The sequence below is a fragment of the Drosophila kikkawai genome, chromosome 3R (assembly GCF_030179895.1).
Source record: "Drosophila kikkawai strain 14028-0561.14 chromosome 3R, DkikHiC1v2, whole genome shotgun sequence".
NCBI lineage: Eukaryota > Metazoa > Arthropoda > Insecta > Diptera > Drosophilidae > Drosophila > Drosophila kikkawai.
Genome location: NC_091731.1, coordinates 15,427,271 through 15,446,038, shown reverse-complemented (window position 1 = coordinate 15,446,038; position 18,768 = coordinate 15,427,271). Strand labels below are relative to the sequence as shown.

General features: G+C 44.1%; 2 protein-coding genes across 2 annotated transcripts; both read right to left on the bottom strand.

The window, feature by feature from the left end:
• Positions 1–15: 15 nt before the first annotated feature.
• On the bottom strand, positions 16–1,617 carry pinta (prolonged depolarization afterpotential (PDA) is not apparent). Its single transcript, XM_017180273.3, has 3 exons — positions 848–1,617; positions 559–788; positions 16–502 (listed from the first exon to the last, which is right to left on the bottom strand). Exons 1-3 carry the CDS (start codon positions 1,238–1,240, stop codon positions 304–306), a joined length of 822 nt encoding a protein of 273 aa, XP_017035762.1. The 5' UTR covers positions 1,241–1,617; the 3' UTR covers positions 16–303.
• A 1,035-nt stretch (positions 1,618–2,652) lies between these two features.
• LOC108084045 (transcription factor SPT20 homolog) lies at positions 2,653–14,853 on the bottom strand. Its single transcript, XM_017180063.3, has 4 exons — positions 14,146–14,853; positions 4,383–5,555; positions 3,135–4,185; positions 2,653–3,026 (listed from the first exon to the last, which is right to left on the bottom strand). The coding sequence occupies exons 1-4, from the start codon at positions 14,152–14,154 to the stop codon at positions 2,965–2,967; spliced, it is 2,295 nt and encodes a 764-aa protein (XP_017035552.1). The 5' UTR covers positions 14,155–14,853; the 3' UTR covers positions 2,653–2,964.
• Positions 14,854–18,768: the final 3,915 nt, after the last annotated feature.

Below are 18,768 nucleotides of genomic sequence, written 5' to 3'. Positions count from 1 at the left end.
GCATGAGCTCTCTCGTTTTGGTTTATCGTCCATTGACACTATTTATTGAGAAACAAAAATATATAAAAACAAAGAAATAAAGATTTTTCATATGGTAAAAATACCTCTTCGGACAAGGTATTATGTGACGCAATATATTTATGGTCTTGTGGGGCTTAGGCTCTACTTAGGGTAACCTTCCTTAATGCATGGCAACTGATATGCGCCTGTGTGCATTTGCGCATTGAAAATGTGTCCAACTAATCTCTTTGGCGTTCGTTCGGCTAATCGCCGCCTTATCACTGCCGCCACACTAACCCCAAATCACTTGAGCTTGCTTTTGTATTTGTCTTGCTCCACATAGAAATCGGCATTCTCCTCCAGCAACTGTTTCCATTTGAGGGCTAGTTCCCTATACCCCAGACCCTGGCCACCCAGTTCCTTGGGCAATTGATCACAGATCACAGAGGTTCCTTCTTTGCGTACAAACAGCCGTGATCGTATCTTGGGCGTCATGAAAATCCTGCAATTATGTTTGATCGGTAAGTCTGGGAACTAAATTCTCTGGAGAAAACCCACCTGAAAGTATTCAGGAAGATGTTGACATGGCGCGGGGCGTTTGTGAACTCTAGTAGCTTCGGTTGACACGGATACGCTGTCCAGCTTTCCACGGATCGCTTGATGAGCTTCGGATTTAGCTGCATGGCGTGACCCAGTTGAACGCCCTGCATGTCCAGAATGGCCACCATGCCCCGGGCACAAGTCTCCGGCTCGAGCTTCAGCAGCAGATCCAATATCATTTTGCTGGTCTGCGGAACAAAGGTCGGATATAGATGTAAATATAGCTGGGCACGTTTGGCTGACTCACCTTGAAGACATTGTTCTGGTTATGCTTCTTGGGATCGTGGGCCGCTGTCCGGATGACCACCACCATTCGCTGTTCCGCATCCGGACCAAGGGGCAGAAACACGCCCAGGTCCAGGAGTTCCTGGATCTCGGGCAGCTTGGGATCGCGATTATCGAACCATTCCGTTCGCTCCGCTCGCATCTGGTAGAAGGTCTTCAGCTTCTTCTTGGTCCGCTCCACGTCGAACTTGGAGGTGCGCAGGAAGAAGTACAGGTTTTCGAACGAGTTGCACCCGTTCACCTGAGGATTGGCCAGAAGCCAGTCGCTCAACTCCTGCACCTGCCTCAATACCTTATCCGGATCGTCGTCGCTGGTTGCCACTTGGCGCTTGGAACTGCTGCTGCGCGACCACATGGCGCTCCTTCGGGGGCGATGGCTGGCAGCCTACTAAACTATTGTTTATAAACAAAAATTGCAACAATCCTCGTTTCAAAGGGAATCGAAGAATTGAAATAAAAGCTTAGCAAGCTTTCACGCTTGACGCACACTGCGTTTCCCGATTCTAATCGCTCCGTCAGCATTTCGCATTGGCAATTGCTAAAAATACATTGTCACTTATCCATTGCAAGCTTAATTGTTGCGTTTTGCGCAATTGGATTAATTAAATTCAAATTGATTGGCGAGAAAAGCTGACTTTTGTCGTTTTGTATTTACCGTTTACCGATATCGATAGACACTAGAGATGGTAACAGGAGGCGAAGATTAACAGTTTCTGTTATTTTTGAATTTATTCAAAAACTAATTTAACTTGACGAGTATTTCATGAGAAAAGTCACATTTTTATGTCAGAGATATCCAAATGTTCTTTCTAAAAAGCTACATATTTTAAAGGAGCTAATACGTGGTGATAATAGACGTTTTCTATCCACAAATATGCTTTTTCGAACAGAAGTTGGGGTTTTACGATCTATATTATGTTATTGTTGCATGAAGAAATGTCCTTAAATGTTCATAATATCTGAAAACACCTATCCTTGCTTACGCCCAACTGATGTGGGTCGAATCATATCGTTAAAAAACTCCTTATTCGGTCAGAGGTAAGGGTATAGTTTATAAATTATAAAGGCAGATATTTGCTTTTTCTTTAATAAATAAATATTAGTACTGATTTGTTTTTTACTTAATCATTTCTTCGTGTTCAGCCTCAAATAATTAAACGGGTTTTTAGATCGTTTATAAAAACATAATACAAAAATCAGAAATTAACCTAGTTTGATTATAGGACGTTTGACAGTTGATAGATAGGACTAGTTAATGACTGAACTTAAGAAGTAATTAGCTTGACTTTCGTAAGGTACTATATAAGCCCAGCATTCACAGACAGTTGTTAGTTGAATTTCAGCATAGACATCATGTTTCTCCGTCTGGTTTTGGTATTATTGGCACTGTTCTCCGTGGCATATTGCCAACCGGATGCAGGAGCCGCTAATGTCCTCAAAGGTGTGTGAACTAATCCCTCAAACTATAGCATTTTGCATTGACTAAGCATATTTATAGGTCCTTTTTCAGTATTGGGACGACCTGTTGTACCCATAGAGCCAAATGATGAGCCCAAGAGACGTACCTTGGTGATGCTTCTGCCGGCATTGTTTCCAAATGCTTTTTACTTTACTTAAAATATTTAATAAAGTTTACTGATTGAGCTTAATTTATATATTTTTAATTTGGGTTGCGGAATAAGGATACCATTTTCCGTTGTACTTTAAGATAAACTTTATTCACATAAAAATAAATAATTATTACATTTCAACACTTTGCTCTGCCAACTGCCTCACCTTGAGCTCCTCCTCCTCTCCGCCGGTCGATCATCCCACTCTTTTCTCTCTGTCTGTTTTTTATTTCGCTTAGGTCGTAATGCTTATGTTTTAAAATAAAATGAATATTTACAAAGATGTTGTGCGTAAAACTTAACTCCACTGGAAGAGGGGCTGTGGACGACTGACTCTCTTGCGGTCAGGTGTAAGAGGAAACAGTGGGTCTTGGAGGTTCGTTTTTGTGGTGAGGGAATTTCGGACCATGGACTGGGCTATGGGCAGTGCGTCGGGTGGTGATTGTGGTGCAGGTGTTGGTGCAAGTGCTCAAAAGGCCCCGTTGAAGTGCAGGTTTTGTGAGGAGAACTGCGGTATTCCGTGGTTGAGAGCTAAAACTTTACTGATTACTTTCAATTCGTCAAGGTTTCTTAAGCTGCTAAATTGACTAAGGAGGTTGCCACTGGGGCTGCCCTGTCTGCCCTTGAAGGGTGCATTACCTGGACTGGTGTCGCCACCCGACGACTGTTGTTGCTGCTGCAACTGCTGCTGTTGCTGCTGCAGATATTGCTGAGCGTTCTGCTGCAACTGGCTGCTGAGCTGCGGCGTCAGGTGCTGCCTGTAAAAGTTCTGGTTCTCCAGGCTGGGATTGGGATTAGAAGCAGACTGCTGGCTGACAATGGTGGTGGCAAAGGAGGTACTCGGCTGGATCTCCACGTTGGCATTCAACCCGAAGTTGCCCACGCCCGTCTCCTGGCGGAACTGGCGAGCCCTGTGCTGCTGCTGTTGCTGCTGGAACACCGCATTGCTCACGTAGTTGGGCAGCAGCAATTGTGGTTGCTGCTGCTGCTGTTGCAGTTGCTGCTGCGGCTGTTGAAATTGTTTGTAATTGTGCTGGGGCAGCGCCTGAAGCTGCGATGCCTCGGCCGGGGCAAAGCCAAACTGATTCGAGGGCTGGCCCTGCAAATTGCCGCCAACATTGTTGTTTTCGTTCGATTTCTGCAGAGATTGCTGCAAGTTTTGGAAAATCTGCTGCACCGCATTTGACGGCGCTGGAAGCTTCTGATAGTTGTTGTTGTTGTTGCCGCCGTGCAGGGCGAATTTATGACCCGAAACGGCATCGCGGACCGGCAATTGCTGCTCAATTGGATATGTGGGATAAATAACAGTTTTGGTATGTGTGCTGGGTATAAATTCCACCGAAGGCCTTATGGAGTAACCCACCGAGGGCGGTTGCAGCGCTGTCTGAATGGCCTCCAGCGGACCATGTTGCTGCTGTTGGAGTTGCTGTGGCTGCTGTTGGAGCTGCTGTGACTGCTGCTGCTGCTGGAGTTGCTGCTGTTGCGGCTGCAATGTGCTGGGTTGGGCAATTGGCGAGGCCTGGAAGCGGCTCTGAGTCTGCTCCTCCAGCAGCTTAAGCTGGCGCAGGATTAGAGCCTGCTGCTGCTGGGCCTGTACCTTCAGCTGGTAGATCTGCTGCTCCAGAGCACGCTGTCGCTCGATCAGGTAGTTGTTAACGCTGGGAGGCTCCGGCAGAGTGTTGAGGGGTTCCTGCTAGTCGGAAAGTATTACTTTAGTCTTATTCTAGTTTTTTAATTTAAAGCCAGATCTTAAATTAATTGTAAACTACTTTTTTTTTAATGGTGTAACCTTTTTTGATTGCCTGATTGGCAAGATATAATTTCGAAATGAAAATTTGGGGAAATAAACACATGATTTTGAGGCTTTCCCGCTGCCCACATACATACCTTCACATAATTGCTGGTGGAGCTGGCCAGGAAAGCGGGCGTGGTGGAGAAACCTCCGCTGGCGCTGGTGCTGGTACTAATCTGGGTGGTAGTTGAGCTGCTGCTGGTGGGCGGATACTGTGTGGGCAGCGGCGTGGCCTGAGGCTCCGACTCCAGCACGTTCAGCTTGGTGATGGTGGGTCCAATGTGGGGCAGCAGCTGCTGATGTTGCTGTTGCTGGGAGTAAGGGGGAGTCCGCTGGTTACCCGACAGCAGGGGGCGGAACTTCTGGGCTGTGCCACGCTCATCCAGATCCACCGTAAAGGCAGTCACCAGCGGCGCCTCCTGGATGCGAATGTCCTGCTTGTCTACTAGCTCAATGTTCTCCCCATCCTCGTTGTGGGTGGGTCTTGGAGTTGTAGTCGTAGTCGTTGTCGACGTCGTGGTGGTTCGCCTACGGGTGGTGCGGGGCCTTGGAGTTGTTGTCGTGGTTGATGTGGACGTGGAAGTTGTTGTGGGTGTAGTGGGAGCTGCCTTCCTTAAATTGCTGATCTCGAACTTAATCTCATGACTGCCACTGTCGTGAGAGATCTCGTTGCTGCTGACCGATCCGGAACTGGAGCTGTCCACGCTCCGGGTGAGCTGACGATTCTCCGGACCCTCCGGCTCCGCTGACTTAGGTTCGATGGGCAGGGCAGTGGAGGGGGAACTCTGCTTGCGGAGAGTGGTTTTCTTCCACAGCTTTGAGCGGTCTATGAAAGAGGAGAGCAGTTGCTCCTGGGCGTTCTTCTCGTCAAAGGTGGCTGTGTAGAACTGAACGGTGGGCACCACAGCCTCCGGCTCCGCTTTGTGGGTGCTTTCCTCCAGGATCTCGTCCTTTTCCCGATGCGAGGGCAGCGTGGAAGTCTCCGTTCGGAGCAAGGATCGGGACCCACTGCTGCTGGTACTGTCCTCTCCGCTCTCCGTGACCCCGGCAGCGGCTGCCTCCTCCTGCTCCAGCTTATCGATAGCCCGAAGTAGCGCCTGACGCACCGAGTAGTCCAGTTTCTGGATGGCCTCCCGCGGAATGATCTCGTTGCTCTCTGTGCTGGAGTTGTCCACCTCCGCACTGGCATCGGCATTAATCACATGGAGCTTGAGAGCAGCCAACAGAAGAACCGCCAGCAAAGCCCAAGGCAGGCTGTTTAGATGTCTCTGTTCGTGGGAGAGACCGAAGAAGAGTTAGGAGGAAGTATTAATGGTTGGGCTTTAAATTTAATAACTTAATAAGTTCACTCGTTCCTAATGGGGTCTTAGTTTCAGGCCTCATTTGCTTTAATGGCCATTGAGGTTTTTATGCTCGTCTTCGGCTGGTTGGAGACACCTTGGGCTAGGGACAGGTGCTCTTAGGCTAATTGTCTGTGACACCTAAACCATTTCTCAAGCTATTGCATTAGTTTGGGTGTAATTGCCAAGTGATCTTTTCTTTCTTAACCAATTTTCTTTAAGTAGGTTTAAGTTTGGGTAAACTAAAACTAAACTACAGGAAAATCTATTGAAATCTGTGAAAAATAAAGCTATATCGAACAATTTGTCTATTTCATAAACTTTTTCATAGAAAACTCCTTAATTTTCCTAAACTTTTGGCAGCTCTTAGATTTGTATTCAAGTTTCCAGTGCATTTTCCTGGCCAAGCCCAATTGCTGGAGTGGACTTGTGCAACCTGTTGGAAAATGCCTTAGCAGAGTCTGTGACCCCTTCGGTTTTCCATGTGAAGCCCGCTAATCGCGACGCGGTAATCTTTCCGGCATTCGCGCACATGGAAAATCATAACGCATTATACACAGTTTTTTTTGCTGGTCGGACTGCCCACTCATGGGGTTTTCTTGGCTTTTCTCAATTTTTCAAAGGGGAATCCGTCTGTGGCTGCGTTTGGGCCATTTGCACAATTTCCCATTTTCAACAGCTTGACGATTGATTTCTGGTGGTTTCTACTCGACCGAGAGAGTCTGTTTGCAAATTGGCTAGAGACTTGCAACGTTGCTCGTTTGGCTGTTTGCTGAAAGTTTAGGCTAATTGTTGCATCAACGATGCTGGATGCTGGCTGGTGTCCAGACAACTCATCTGACCACCTGTCGCTGGAGCACAGATCCGACTACGTGAGTTTCCCGCTTTGATTTGATTTCGTTTGCGTTGTTTTCGATTTAAGTCTGGGATCGTTGTGGGCGCCCAGGAGTTTTGTGTGGCAGTCACGTTGTTGCCACTTGGCACTGGGCATTAGTTCGAGTTGCCAGCAACATCTGAGCTGAACTGAACAATCGTGGCTTAGTCGTTGGTTGGAAATTATTTAATCAGCATCATCAGCAGTCGCAGCAGCAGATGAAATGAAAAGCCCATTGGATTCGCAGCAAGGACTCGAGAGTTGTGGAATGCCAATGTTGCATAAATCTTTGCGGTACACAGGCAGAAATTATTCGTCAAAATAGAAAGGCTTGATCTTAAGAAATTAATATAAGACAACCTTTCAAAAGAGTTTAATTTCATGCCGTGCTCTGATGCTCTGACTTCCGAGTCCGCAAATTTCTCTGCCCGTCTTTGCTATTACTATAATACCCCGTACTCACATAATCTTTTTCAGCGTGTACTGCAGTAAATACAAAAAGAAAGACCAATTATTCAATTGTGCCTGCCTAAAATCTTTTCATATACATAGATCCATCTTCGGTATCGATGAAATCTCTGAACTCTGCTCAACACCTTTGACTCTGCCCCCCAAAATAACTTTCTACTTGTTCGCCTTCAGACAAACCGAAGGCATCTCTCCTTTGAAGTCCGTCACTATAAAATCGAACATGACTCGCCTTTTTTCACAGTAAATAGACTGGTGAAAATAACCATTATTTTTCACAATTTAACTTGGCAGCTTGCCTTCCGCTTGAGCCAAGGCCAGGGTTCAAGTTCTGCGAAAGGGCAAAGGTAAGGCTTTTTAATGGGAAATAATTTCTCGACGTCTTTGCCATTGACTTTCCGGCACAAAATCAATGGCTGCGCCTGCTCGGCTGCTCATTTGCGTCAATTTCGCTATGGAAATCATCGTCGGCATCGAGTCAGTCAGCCGGACAGTCCGTCAGTGGCGTCAACTTGGCGCTAAGCTAATCAAGTTTGCCGGCTTTGAATTTTCTGGGGAATGGGATAAAGATAAATATACATACATAAAGGGGCAGGAGAAGGAGAAGGAGGATCCGAAGAAATAGCAATCATCATAAATTGTAATGGTCGTCGGTCCCAGGCAAATGGAAACCTCGGCAGGTATGTATATTAAAAGGCAAACTGCTCAATTGCATGTAGGCATTTCCATTTTTATTTCATTTCGGGCTATTTCCCTGCAATGTTTGGCACTTGAACACACGAATATATTCAGGCAGCCCCATAGCGGAAGTGATTAGATGTAGATATTTGCTGAAATTGCGGGCTAAACTTTCCCGCTTGAAGGTCTAGTAGGCCCACTTTAAAGTCCCTTAACCAAATACCAGCAGCTTTCATTAGAAAATTCCATTTAATTTTCGTTTAAAAATCAATTTAGTAAAAAAAATGTATTTAGAAAAGAGTTGCCTAGGGCTTGTGAAATTTCTCTGCTTAATATTCGTACTAGTTCACAGGCAGACTCATAATATTAATAATCAAGCAAAGACCCTCCCCGGGCCACAAAATTTCCGTTTTAATTGGATGGAGATATTCACATGGTAAATGCACGAAATTAACAAGCGCGTAAAACGCCACAAGGCGGCTTAATAAAATTCCTTTAATTATCCATAATTATATTCGCTGGCCGCTAAGTTCCGCAAAAAGGCCCGAAGCCGCCACAACCAAGCCAATCTCGGCCACAAATTTGCGGCAAAGTGTATAAAGTGTAAAAAGTGATTTAACAACAATCGGACAACGCCAATAAATTAGCAATACCTCAATGGATAATGGCCCAGTGCTGTCTATATTATTTATTTTACGTTGTTTCTTCTCTCCTCGGGTGTGTGGGTTGAAAGTGTTTTCTTTTTGTGTGTTCGCTCGGTTCCCTCTTCTTATAAGCAAATATCTCCGCAATCTCGGCAATTGCATAAGCCTAAACTGACCAAACTTCACTTTCGAAGGCGAAGACTGGAGATACTGAAGACTGACGACTGGGTAACCCAGTTCCACTCGCCAGCAAAACAATAAAGAAATGGTACATCATATTCGTATGCCAGTAATTCGAGCTGTCAGTTGGAATTTCCCGCCTTTTCTGTGATTAATTTCACGCCTGCTGAGCCCCGCTGCACCTCAGCCATTTTAGCCATTTCGCATTTCGCATTCTCCAGATGCATTTTTCAGTTTTACATTTTATATGCTGCACTTAAGCACCGCCGGAGGATTGCATTGCCCAAGCCTGTGGTTTAATGCAGTGTGGCATCCACTGGCCATGCATTATTAAGCAGCTGCCAGATGATAAACCCCGAATTTCGAGACCTGGCCGAAAGTTGTTTATCTGGCTCTGGATGTAACCGCTTGCCGCGTAACGCAATCCATTCCCAAACCCATCCCCGCCAATCAAAAGTCCAACCAGTCCTCCAATTGGCGAGTTGGTGATAATTGGTCTTTATGCTTTATGTGGGCCAGCATAAATATTAATGTTGTAAAGATTATGTTGTAATCCGCGCACAGTCATAAAATGCAACGGCATGAATTGCAATCCGAGATTATAATACAGATATATTAGATTAAAATCCAGTTCATATCGTTTTATGGCCAGGCCAAGTTCACGCCTAAGACGGTGAACGATAAACTCTTTGGCGACTAAAAGGAAAATATATATGGGTATATTTAACCCAAGACTACTTTTGTTTAAATTGCCTATTATTGTGTTATACAAATTGGTATTGATTCATAACCAAATTTTGGTCGATAGTTAAAACAAACAAAATGATGATCACCGCTCAAAGGTGTTACAAAAATCTCCAGCAAACGATTTCCATAAAAATGTCAAATATAGTTTTGCTTTTAAATATTTTTGCAGGTGATCTTGAAATGAGATTAGATGATTCTTTTGTAAAAAAAACTTTAATTTTATAAAAATAAAGAAATGCTATGCATAATTCTATAGCATCTAGTTTAAATATAAGTTTATACCAAGAAACATCATTTTTGACAGAAGACGTTCGGAACCTTTTCAGATTGCATTTCGTGAGGTTGATTAGCTGGATGCTTCTCTTACTCTCTGTAGTATCTTTAATGCCATAGACCATTGTCCTTTATCTTTCCTTTATCTTAACTTTATCTATAATAATTTAAAACATCAAGCAAAACCCCGAAAGAGCATTCTCAAGTCTATGAATTTGCTACCATTTCGACGCTTCCCATTGATGATTCCTCTTGTTTTCAGTTACCCAATAAATTTGTTACAGTATTTTATGGACTTTTAACTGCCTTTGTGGCTACCAAGCTTTGTTGTCCGAAAAACGCATAAAAAACCTCTGTAATTGCGTGTGTGGGCCACAGCCGCATCATCTCCCCTCAATGGGAGCTACTTTCCAGCTCGCTCGGTGTGGCTGGCGATAGCCGATAGCATATAGTATAGATAGCAAGTCCCGGGCATTTGCATAATTTCACACTCGAATGTCGAGGCTGACGCGCCCTATTCCGAGATCTATGGCTTTGTCTCGGCAAGATATTAGCCTAATCCCAGCCGGCCTAGGCTGTTTTGACGTGGAAGCGAGCTTTTGATTGGCATTGATTGGGTCTCGTCTCGGGATATTGACCAATAACGCGATATCGCGAGGGGATCTTCTCCGAACTCATAGCTGTTTACATTTCGATTAGGGCCCATTTTGCTGACTGTCATTTGCATATTTATGTGCATTTAATTGGGTTTGGTTGCGTGTAAGCCGTCATAGATATGGCAGATCGGATCGCAGTCAGTTGCCGATCGAAGACAAGGGTTAGCCGTATTTTGGCTGATTGGCCAGAGGTCAAGTTTAGCGATGATCAACCGATAAGCAGGCGAAGTTCAAGCATCAGATTCAATTTTGAGGCAGCAGTAGAAGCGATTGGGTTGGAGATGCATAATGGCAATAATAATATTATGCCTGTCCGTCTGTCTATTACAACAGGTTTCAGCAGCGAACATGGTTTTTTTTTTTTTTGCCACGCCAAACTCTCGCTGACATTAGTGGCATCGGCGACTGAGTGAAAATCCGTATCTTCATCTGCAGCTATAGCAGCAGCTTATTGACCAACGCTTTTTGCCATCTTCCCGGCTTTTATTTAGCCACACGGCCACATTTCATCATAATAAAAATAAGACAAAATTACCAATGTGCGCATATTACAATAAATTTCCGAGACGCACACACACTCGGACATTGGTGTAAGGTTTTTCCACAGCAATTTCTGTTTGTGTTGCGGGCTTTTTGCGGGCGCGTTCGCGTAATGTCTGGCCCATTGTTTCGGGAGTTCGAAGCTGTCGGAGTTGGGAGGAGCACCTAGGCAGGGAAACTCTTTATTTTTATCTCTTCTTTTCTTTTTCCATTTTTTCCTTCGCTTTTTGTTTTGCTCTTTACATCTAATGGCGCGTTGAGACAAAAATGCAATGTCAATGGCATCATTGGGCTGTGTACTCGGCAATTTCGGTTTCACTTTTATCGATGCCCGGGCATCAGGTCTTCGAGTCTCTCCCTCGGTCTCTCTTGAGGAAGAAGAGATCATCGGCTCCCCATCCGTGGCGGTGGCCGGTGGAAGTGGTAAATGTTTTTATGCCCAGCGCCTAGCGCTTTGTTTGCCTGTCTATATAGTTACATATTATTATGTAAATCGCTTACATTGTGTGAGCAGCGTCGTGTGCCAGTTACTACTTGACGCACAATTGCCAGGGCAGCCGGGGCTGCTGTTGACCTTTAGTTGAGAGCTAAGGCCCAAGAGGAGTGCGTGGCTGAGTTTACCAAACAAAAGACTTAGGCAACGAACTCGACACTAAACTCCCCCTAAAAGCGTTGCATGACCGCAATCATCCACTGCACTTGTCAACGACACTTCTCAGCTTTGGCTTTGACTATATATCTCAGGTGGCTCTGATTTATGCCACAAGTCGTCGTCCCTCAGCATCCTCCTCGTTGGCCATCCATCATAGGGTAAATTGTAAATTGCTATTTTGACAATTGCACAATTTCGTGCAGACCCTGGATCCAGGTACAGATACAGATCTCCCGGCACGATATATGCTCGCTGCTGCTCAGTGTGCGGGCGGGCGTCTGTTTCTTGTTATTTATTTCTTGTTGAATCCATGAATTGAATATGTTGTATCTTGTGAATGAAGCGCCGATCGTGAGCGAGTGTGCCGCACTTTTACTTTTTGTTACCTTACACACGCTCCTTAGCCCAGCTACAATGGCAGCGGGTCGATAAGCAAATCAAATACCATTCCCTACCGATCAATGACTGTGAAAATCGGTGCCCCGGGCACTTGAAAACATTAATTGAAATGCTTTAGAGAAACTGGATACTCGGGGGTGATATACCATCGGTCGTATAATAAAAGAAGAGGATATGGTATTGCTTTTATTTGGGGAAATTCAAGCTAATGACTGGAAGCATTGTTAAGACCATTTCAGTTTTTATCGCTTAAGCTTTCTTTTATGGGCATTATATTTATATGTTTATCTTTTGAAGTGTACCTATAATTGGGAAGTTTTTGAGGGGTAATTATAGAGAGGAATTCCTCGCCTATCCTAACTTTTTAGCCCAAAGGTGATCTCTGTCTTAAATGTAGCCCAAATAAAATATATATTTTTAAGCAAAGAACTTCAACCTTTTACCCTGAGCCTCTAGTAATTTGTTTAACCAACTGGGGAAATCCCATTTTGGCAGCTGTCCCAGCTCATCCCTTGACACTGGATGTCGCTGCATGATTTATGACCCGATGGCTAATTTTGGGCTGGTGAAATCAGCGGAAGGCAAGGAAGCCGCCGCTGTTTTTGCGCCAAGGCAAACAGCTAAGCAAAAAAGGAAAACGCAGCATAATCAATTTTAAGCATTGTCAAACTGCAATTATGCAACGGTGAAAAGTGAAATTTTATTGCATGTCAACAGCGGCAGGCATCTGCACACATCTTGCGTTTTGGGACGTCTTCACAGATGACTTGCTGGCACTGTGACTGGGACTGGAGAACAGGTCGCTGGCGATTTGAATTTGGCCATAAACTGTCGATTGCATAAGCCGAAATCGGATATGCTCGGGGTGTGGGCTTGGACATGGGTTCGCCTTGGACAGCGACTGCGACTACAACAGCTATTGCAACTGCTATTCCGGCTCTGGATTACATGCGGGCCAGAAGGCATATAAATCCTGTAAATGGCTCCGCCGGGTTGCCCAATCTAATTGAGTTAATCGACTGCGATTGGAGGTCTTGTTAGCACCGCCACTCACATTCACATCTCCAACTATGTCTGGCCTCAAAGTCACGGCATTATGTGTCGCTTTTAACGGTCTTAATCGGCGGGACGGACTTTCTGTGAGTGATTAACGCTCGTAAAACAACTCGATCGGTAGCCGTAGCTGCTGAGCACCACGCATTATTGTGATCTCTAAATTAAATGCGTCTCATATGTCGCTAATTAAATTGTTTTATTGCCGCTCTGGCCGTGTCCAGCGCCCAAATGGAATCATTAAATGGCATTAAAAAGCCATTACACAAATGACTTGGCCAATGACTTTCAATAATTTGGTCTTGCCAAAAAAACGAAAAGATCCCATGCATATATTCATGAATAGCGAGGGGTTATCTGATCGATTGGCGTCGATCGAAGTTGTCAGATCGCAACTCCCACACTGATGGTGTCTTCGATGTGCCAAAAATGGGCGGGGATCGCCAGATGGCTTGTGTCTCACTAATTGAGGTAATTTAATTAGCAAACTTGGTGAAATTTCTACAGAGGGTCGCCAGTCAAACTTTCAGATTTCAAGAAAAGAAATAGAGAGTTTATGATGCGGGTTAGGGGATTCCTAGGGAACGCTAACTAAGATTTACCTTAAAAAATAACTTTATTATCACCTGTCATTAATCCATTGAGAACAGAATTAGTACAATTAATTATTAATTAAAAAGTTTAAGAAAGAACTGTATACTGTTTTCGCCTTTAGTAGACATAAAAGAAAAAATTTAAAATACAAATTGTTGTCCATATTTGATAATTTTAAAGATGTAACCCCTTAAAGAATTTTAAAAATATGGGTAAAACATTTGTTTGACAAATTAAAGTTTTAAAATACAATCACTAAGTCAAAAAAGCATTAATTTTCATCGGAAATCGGTGTTATGTTAGTTCTTATTAGATTAACAAATCTGCATACCTTATTTAACATCTACATAAGAACATTTTTTTCAAAATTTTTTCAATATTTAAAAATTTGAAAAAAAACCCTAAATTAGTTTCTTTCCAATATGGCTACAAAAACTTGCTTGCTGATCCTGATCTAGAATATATGTGCTTTATGGGGTCAGAAATGATTCTTCCACTGCTTTGCAATCTCCTGACTAAAATTATAATTTCCTTCAAGGGTATAAAAATACCTGTACTAATAAAGATAAAAAAATATTTCTGACCATAAAGGATTAAGTCTACAGGGTACAGAGAGAAGTGTAAAGTTGAAGTAAGTTTCAAATAAAACCAAAGACAACATTCCAATTAAAAAAATAAATAATAATAAATAGCTTAACATTTTTAGACTTACAATTTTATAGGCAAAGCAGTAAAGTTAGATCTCTGATGTAATACTCACCAAAAGCATTTCGATCGTGTATGTGGGATATATCCAATTTTATAGCGCCGTAATCCAGCTGGCCCGATGATGATGACTCTGCTCCACGTCGCTCCGCTCTCTCCTCAGACTTTGCACGCAATCAAATTGTAATATTCGATTCGAGACAGAAACATAAACTAATCAAATGCGAATTAGCTGCTAACGTTTCCTTTATTGTATTTGGATTATATTGTATTCATTAGGTGGGTTTACAGCCTATCTGCCGCTGGCTGTCGACCGTTCCGATCCGTTCCTCGTTGCACTTTATTTTCGTTTAATTGCCAAATTTCGAATCGTTATTTTCGAATTAGCAGACAGTTCACACACCGGCCGATAATTTTCGCGGCTTGCAGTTGATCGATTTGGTTTCGTTCGCTTTTGGTTTACGAGTTTTGTTCGAAGGAAAGACTGATGTTTTTTTTTTTTCGGGGGAGTTGGGCGCTGGGGCGGCTAACCGCTGCTGGCAGACAACAACTGAACCAAACCGTCTGAACGCTCGCTGCAGACTGAGGCGCGAGCGTGTCGAGGTTTCCTGGCCGAAGACAAAAGCACTGGAGTTTCGCTGAAGATGCTGCAGATGGCGCGAATGTGGCCGACCGGCTGGAGGCGGCTAATGAATGAAAGCCAAGCTCATTATGGCTCTCTGCCCCTGCCGTTGTCTTGGGCTTGAACTTGGCTCGCAGCATGGTCAATTCACAGGCGCCCAACACCTTTTAGCGGCGCCGCCATGACGCAACTCAATTCTAGTGGAACAGCGCAGCCTGCGGCTTGATTAAGTTTTATATATTTTTGGCTTGCAGTATTTTTGTTTTCGTTCGTGTTTTATGCGTGTCTCGTCCGATGACTTTCCAAGTTACCCAACAGCGCGCGCTGTGGCATCTTCGCGGCCAACTCGTTTCGTTTTTGGCCAAATCCTTGCCCACAGCAGCCGAGCGCTTAATGAGCACTTTGCTCCAAGCCAGTTCAGGCACACACACGTGCCGCAGATCAAAGTTGGCGTCGGAGCTGCAGCTGAAGTTGGCCATTTCCTCGTGCCTGCTTTTGGGGCCACCTCTTCACCGTGCAAATTTCTCCCGTATTAACGCCAATTCAGCATGTAAATTGACTCATTTCTGAAGACGCAAGGTTTGAATCTTCGATTTCCGCTTGCCTTTTTTCATTTCCGCTTATTGAAAAAAGTCTGCTTCACTTTGCCCGTTTTGCGATTATTTTATTTCGGTTTTTTACATGGCAGAAAAGCTGCAGTGGTTTGGATGAGCCACTAAATGCCAAAGAGGCAACAACCTGGAAGCACTCTGAGGCGCCATGTATGGTAATTATTAACTTAAATACCATCTTCGTTTTAATTGTCTTATTTTATATTATATGCTAGAAGCAGTTAGTTATTTCAACTTATCAACAAAGGTGGGCAGGAAGGGGGACAACAAGGAGACAGCTTAAGATCAACCTCACGAAATGCTGCACACTTACAGGATCCTAAACGCTGGCAGACTGTCTGTCCAGCATTCCTTTGGTGGTTTTATTTTATTTTCCTTAATAAATGTAAATGCACCATTGCATTTAATAACACATTTTGTGTGCATTGCCAAATTTCCGCGGTAGGTGCGATAACACCTTTTGGGCCACCGTAACCTGTATGAGAAATTAACCCCGCGGCGAAGGTGCGGGAGTGGAGTAGGAGGAGGAGGAGCCTCATCCGCTGTCAATGGAAAATCGGCAGGCAGTGAAAAGCACTTTCAGCTGACTCGTTTTCCTAGTGCCACCGAGTGCAAGGGAGTCGGAGTCGGAGTCACATCTCTTAGCAGCACATTATTTGCCAAATGCTTGGTAAAGACCAACGAAAGCAGCAAAAGCGAGCCAAAAAACCAAAAATCCAAACATCGAACACGTCGCGCGGCAAACCAGCTTTCTTCGTCGTGACTTTTGATATTTGAAATGATGCCGAGACGCCTCGACGCCGTTGCCTGGTGAGCTTTTGAACCCGTTTGCACCCTTTTCCAACTGCTCCATGCGTTTTCCTCCGCCTGCAAATTTTCAATTTGACTTTTTCCAAGTCAAAATCGTTTGCTGCTCTGTATGCTGAACAAATTTTGATTGTGGCCAGGACAACCGAGACAAACTGCACATGCTGCCAACTGGAGGCGCAACGTGATGAGCCGCGGGCCATATAGCGGGAGTTGGGGGTTTGTTTATACACTTAGAAAATCCTTTTTACAGAGGTTAAAGACTGTAATAAAATTTAAGATATCACCATAAGAATAAGTTATTATTTTAGTTTAATACATTTTGTAAAGATTCTTAAACAGTTTTTTAATGTTATTCATTTCTAGCGATTTAAGGAAAATTGTTTTGTTTTCTTTCGATTTATGAAAACTTTTTTTGAGGCAGAATTTCCCCCGAGTGCATGACTAATTGAAAATGCAACTTGCATGGCTCCCAGTAGCCATCTGAACTGGATTCCTAATGAAGTTTTGCGGTTACGGATCCGCAGAGATCCTCGGTGCTGTCATAACTCAAGCTAACCGCAAGTTTGACCCTCCGCCGTGCTCGATTTGGCAACTGACAGCGCTGACCTCAGCAACCTGATTCAATTGGCCACGCCCTTATCCCACTACCGTTCACATAATTCATACCAAACTGCCGCATAATAAAGTCATCCATCCATCCATCTGGACAAGCGATCAGCAGAAAGGCCTGGGGCTTCCATTGTGACACCTGATTGCCCCTCTCTCCTGGGAGGAGCTGGAGCTCCGGAGCTCCCTGGCATTTATGATTGGCAGTGGCAAATGAAACCATAAATAGCAAAAAGAGCAACGAGCTCAATAAATGGCACAAACAGGCCGGCAGACAATCGAGAAATTTGTTTATAAATAAATTTGTATAAATTGCATTCGTTTTGACATAAGACAAAGGCCTTTGTGCGCCACAAAATAAACGTGTCAATGAGGGCCAAACTAAAACTAATAATTTAAAATGCAAATAGTCGAAAAAGCCATCGTAGATTGTCGTTTAAGGTGTGAAATATGAACGCGGCAGAAGCAGCTCCAATCCCAGTCCCAAGCCCAGAAGAAGAGGCAACCCGCTGAAACCTGAGAAAAGATTTGCTAACGCACCACTCCGGATAATCATATGCATCCACGCTCCGAGGGGCCCGGGGATGCCCATAGATCGGCCGTCGCCGCTTGGGGTCTTTGGTTACACTGCGGCGGGGCCTTGTCAGTTCCGGATTAGACGAAATCGTTTTTTAAGTAAGCTAAATCAATCATTTGACAGCCGCTTAATTGTCCAGCGAAATGTGGTCACGCCCACAGGGGCCTGCATGGGATCTGATCCCACCTCATTGTCTTGTCGGAATCTTGGGCAGCTGCTGCTGTTGCTCCGGCTACCGGCTGAACTTTTGAACTCTATATATACACATATATTTTTTTGGCCCATTGTGCGTAGTTCAATGCCATGTCGGCGTACCGATTTTTCACGCCTATTGATTGGTGGCAGGAGAAACTGAAATGCCAGTGAAACTCTGGGATTTATTGAAGGATTTTGATTGATGCGTACAGTAAGTGAAATTTTGGAGCCACTCCGAAAGAGAAAACCAATTAGTTACAATAAGGTCGAGGGTTAAGAACTTCTTATCGCGTTAAAAGCACTTACAAATAGGTGAAATCAGGCTGCAAAAAAAATATATTCAAATATATTGGGTCTGCAAATAAGCCTTATTATGTGAACCTTGAAAGTATCTCCAACCTTTAAATGTATTTTTATTTATTTGCATCTTCCAATCAATCCAATGAAGCCATTAGTCCATGCAGATTATGACAATGTGGCCAATTAATGACGCTTCGATTTACGACCAATTTTTAAGGGCCTTATGATTATAACTAGCCATGCGATATTAATATAATCCGTCAAGCGAGATGATTTCCCAGATCATTTGCCGACTCCATTTATATATTCCCATGTTGCTTGTGCCTCGGGCCAATCAAAATTTATACATTTATTCGATCCACTATATTTTTCAGGCCAAGCGACGCTACATTTGATACCTTTTGGCAAGACGTCCGCCTCATAAACAACAAAATGCCAAGCAATATCAATCAATTATGTCGGATCCAGAGCTCCGTCTCCATCTGCAACTCTAGACTGCGACCCAGCCCCGGGTTTTATGTAACGAAGTGGCTTAGATTTCGAGACATCTAGTAAGATCATAAATCTTGTGAATATTTTCGTTCGCCGATTGCGTCAACTCTGCGCACTTTGCTTTACATATTATAGTAGAAATCCAGCGATCCCCTGGTTATGCCCAAAGCTCTTTCGGGTGGTTAACATTTTGTTGACCCAACGAATTGTAGGTGGTGCCTGGGGTCGTCGGAGACACCGTGATGCATACCGTACCCAGTAGAGGGTGGGGATATCGGTGGACGCCCACTTGTGCCGGGTGGCTGCTGCGTGTGAAAACGGATTGGCCAAATTAACAAACACTAAAGGGTTTTGCCATATGCCTTGTTTTCGGATTTTCTTCATATTTGGCTTAACCGATCTTTTGTTATGCTGATGGCCCGTAATTTGTCATACGCTGCGGGCCGGCTAATGAAGGTTGACGGG

Excerpts from the sequence above, each read along its gene's own strand:
- pinta (XM_017180273.3), bottom strand. The coding sequence starts at position 1,240 with ATGTGGTCGCGCAGCAGCAGTTCCAAGCGCCAAGTGGCAACCAGCGAC. Across the intron at positions 789-847 it reads ACCAGAACAATGTCTTCAAG|ACCAGCAAAATGATATTGGA; the intron begins GTGAGTCAGCCA and ends TTTGTTCCGCAG. Across the intron at positions 503-558 it reads ATCTTCCTGAATACTTTCAG|GATTTTCATGACGCCCAAGA; the intron begins GTGGGTTTTCTC and ends ACATAATTGCAG.
- LOC108084045 (XM_017180063.3), bottom strand. Across the intron at positions 4,186-4,382 it reads CCACCAGCAATTATGTGAAG|GAACCCCTCAACACTCTGCC; the intron begins GTATGTATGTGG and ends TCCGACTAGCAG. Across the intron at positions 3,027-3,134 it reads GGGTGGCGACACCAGTCCAG|CTCTCAACCACGGAATACCG; the intron begins GTAATGCACCCT and ends GTAAAGTTTTAG.